We start from the raw sequence: 3,137 nt of genomic DNA on the forward strand, positions 1-3,137 counted from the left end.
TAATCCTCAATAAACATATAATCTTTGTTATATTCTATATATAATAAATATTTTTACCCGCAATCACATCCAACGTTCCGTGATAAATTGCACAAAATTTTAATATCTAATTCGTACCAAGAAGGTAAGTAACAAAATAAAACTATATTGCTCTATTTTTATTATTTTCTAAGTGAGATTTCACATAGTCTGTCTGCAAAAAGAGAATACGTATAACAAAAATTTATCTTCCATAGTATTAATCTAATAATTTTTATACTTACGCTCACAAACCAATAGTTATTGGGTTTGGGGAACATCAACTTTCTTATACCATTCATTTTCTCTATTGGCGAAATAACATGTAAATGTAAATGATGAACGGTATTAAATGGTGGCCAATGAAATCCTGTTCGCGTAGATGCAGGATCAAGATTCATTTTTTCGGAGATAACGTCTACTGCAGCAACAATCTTGTTGACTGAAATTCAGATGTAATTAAAGAAAAACAGAAAGATCAATAATCAATTGTTAAATTGGAAAAAACATATAACATTAGAACAGGAATAAAGCTTGCAACACACGATGCTTTTTTACTTCAAGATTACTAGCTGGAACTGCTTACTGTCGTATTGGCAGCGACGCTGGTAATGTTATTGGCTAATTTAGACGGTGCGAGTTTTCGCGCTAGCTGAGCAGATGTTTTGTTTGACAGAAGATATTTATCCAAATAAAACATAAGGTATTCATAATTTATTAATTCTTATTTTAAGATCATCTTAAGTAATATTATAAGATGCTAATATACAGCCCTCTGATTAGCGTATGACATCTTAGCACTTTGTGTGCATCATTGTTTTTCACTATCATCATCTACATTGTAGGTCTTTCATGCCAGTACTAATTTTCTTTTACTAAAACAGTTGTGAAAAATTAAAAAAATTTTTTTATTGTTTCACATCTCTATTTTATATTCTGAACATTTTTTTTACACAGAATACAAAGGGAAACTCTGACTGTTCCTTAGAAGTAGAGTAGTTACTACTATGACATATTAACATAAAAGTACTGCTGACCCTATTATTAATTATTGCAAAGAGAATACTTTGATCATATGATCTAAAACTGCACATTGATTGATTGTCATAATGAGCCACAAAATCATGCAAGAAAAATAATACTTGGCCTAACAAGAAAATCTAACAGACCAATCAACAGCGTAACCAGCAGGCCATACCATGGCATAGCCATACAATTTCCAGTATAGCAGCTAGCAAGAATGTCAGTAATAAGCAACCTTGCAGGAAAAAATGCATCATAGGCTTAAGAGATAGAAAAACTTTCATACATATTTTGGAATAAGTATACATATACAGGGTGAATCAGAGTCATTAAACCAACTTTTTACCCTATGAGAAAATTATCGACTTCATATCTAATTGAATTATAACGTGTGTAGTCAATTAGTTTGTTATATGGTAAAAAGCTGATTCAACTTGTATATATCAAATACAAATATTTGATCAATGGTTCTAAAAGGTATTAAACAAAGCAATATTGTCGATTTATATAATTATTTAATAAAAATCAACTTAAATACATTAAAAGAGATAAGTCTATAATACTTACAAAGTTCAGAATCTTCAGGTTGAAGTGTTTTTGCATTGGGTATATGTTTATTCGGTATTATTAAATAATGATGTGTAGACACTGGATTAATATCTTTAATGCATGTGACATCTTCATCCTAGTAACAAAAACATAAGTTTATGCATGTTATATACACTCACACACATATATATATTAGATACATTTATATGTGTACAAATTATATCTGTCAAATACAAATAATTTGGAGGTTAGTCTCCTAACCTTTGGAGGTTAGTACCTCATAAATTTTTTCACCAGATTCCTCGTTTCTAATAATTTTACAGAAGATACAATTAGATACAAATTGCTGTGTTTGAGCCATTGAGATTTAATTAATTTCGATGATAATCAATTCGACGATACCTAATGATAATTTCTCCTGGAAGCCCGAGTATCTGCTCTAAAATAAACACAAAAATGCCCTTCCCCGCGCACAACTGCTCACTAAAGAAATGAATGTAAACTACACAGTAATATCCATTTTTCTTCAATACTCCTGTTGGAGATAAATCGCTGAAGTTTTTATTAATTTGATAGATTTATTTTAGCGATTTCAGCGACTTACTTTCATCAACAGCACCTGATTTATTATTATAAAGAACATATACAATTTATTATAAATATTTGTTATAAATTTTACAAATACTTTCTAAAGATGTGAAAATATACGTAAAAATCGTTTATATAAAGGGTGTATAGAATATTATCAACCTTTGTTTAAGTATGAATTATTTAAAAGTATAATGAAAATTGAGATATAATGTAGCATTGAAACATCAAAAATATCTCAGACACGTAAATAATTACCAATTACGATTAAAGGATTAAATTAATAATGCCACAAAGCAAAGCGTGAAATGTACAACGATACCCGGTTGTCAAAATCATGTAAAATACGATTAATTATATTAAATAAACCGTGAATATTTTTCATATGCAATAGAAATATCAAACGATCGCGCAGCGAAGGGAATAATATTTTTTATATACTTGTAAAAGTAATAAAAATTAATCCAAAACACGAATGAACCAACATTATAATAAGGGTATCCAAAACTAAAATGTATACTAAGGGTCAAATAAAAGTTATATATTTTAAATAAAAAATACAAAAGAATCATTAAGTATTTACTAATTTAAATAACTACACTTTATTTCTTATTTAGTGTATTAAATAATTATTATAAGTTTCTCCCAATCTGTTTAATATTTTTTATTTTAAATAAATAGTTTTTTATCGATTCCTACGATTTTCTTTTAAATAAGCTTCTAAAACTTATATTATATTTTTTATTTTAAGTAAGTCGTAACAGTTATTTTATCGAACATGATCGATATTATACGTAAGAATTTAAAGAATTTTTGTAAGAGAGGATAATTAATAATTATTGCAGCAATAGTAGTGTCATAATTAATTTTTTAGTTGAAAAATTAAATTACTCGTATGATTAATAAGATATTTAATACTTTTAACCAAAGCTGTAATGAGCGCAAATTGTTTCGCAATA

The 3,137-nt window shown here is 27.7% G+C and overlaps 1 protein-coding gene across 3 annotated transcripts in view; it reads right to left on the reverse strand.

The window, feature by feature from the left end:
- LOC108690821 (histidine triad nucleotide-binding protein 3-like) overlaps nt 1-2,044 on the reverse strand; it is a 14,380-nt gene extending 12,336 nt beyond the window's left edge. For 2 of the 3 annotated variants that reach the window (XM_018198319.1, XM_018198317.1), the window contains exons 1-4: nt 1,868-2,044; nt 1,609-1,726; nt 264-460; nt 58-193 (exon numbers count right to left, since the gene is read on the reverse strand). In XM_018198319.1, the coding sequence (XP_018053808.1) occupies nt 143-193; nt 264-460; nt 1,609-1,726; nt 1,868-1,951 (450 nt within the window). In that variant the 5' untranslated portion in view covers nt 1,952-2,044 and the 3' untranslated portion in view covers nt 58-142. The remainder of the gene's footprint in view (nt 1-57; nt 194-263; nt 461-1,608; nt 1,727-1,867) is intronic. The other variant, XM_018198320.1, reaches the window with a different exon arrangement.
- Between the last annotated feature and the right edge of the window lie 1,093 nt (nt 2,045-3,137).

Source organism: Atta colombica, unplaced genomic scaffold, assembly GCF_001594045.1.
Source record: "Atta colombica isolate Treedump-2 unplaced genomic scaffold, Acol1.0 scaffold374, whole genome shotgun sequence".
In the NCBI taxonomy this organism is placed as follows: Eukaryota; Metazoa; Arthropoda; class Insecta; order Hymenoptera; family Formicidae; genus Atta; species Atta colombica.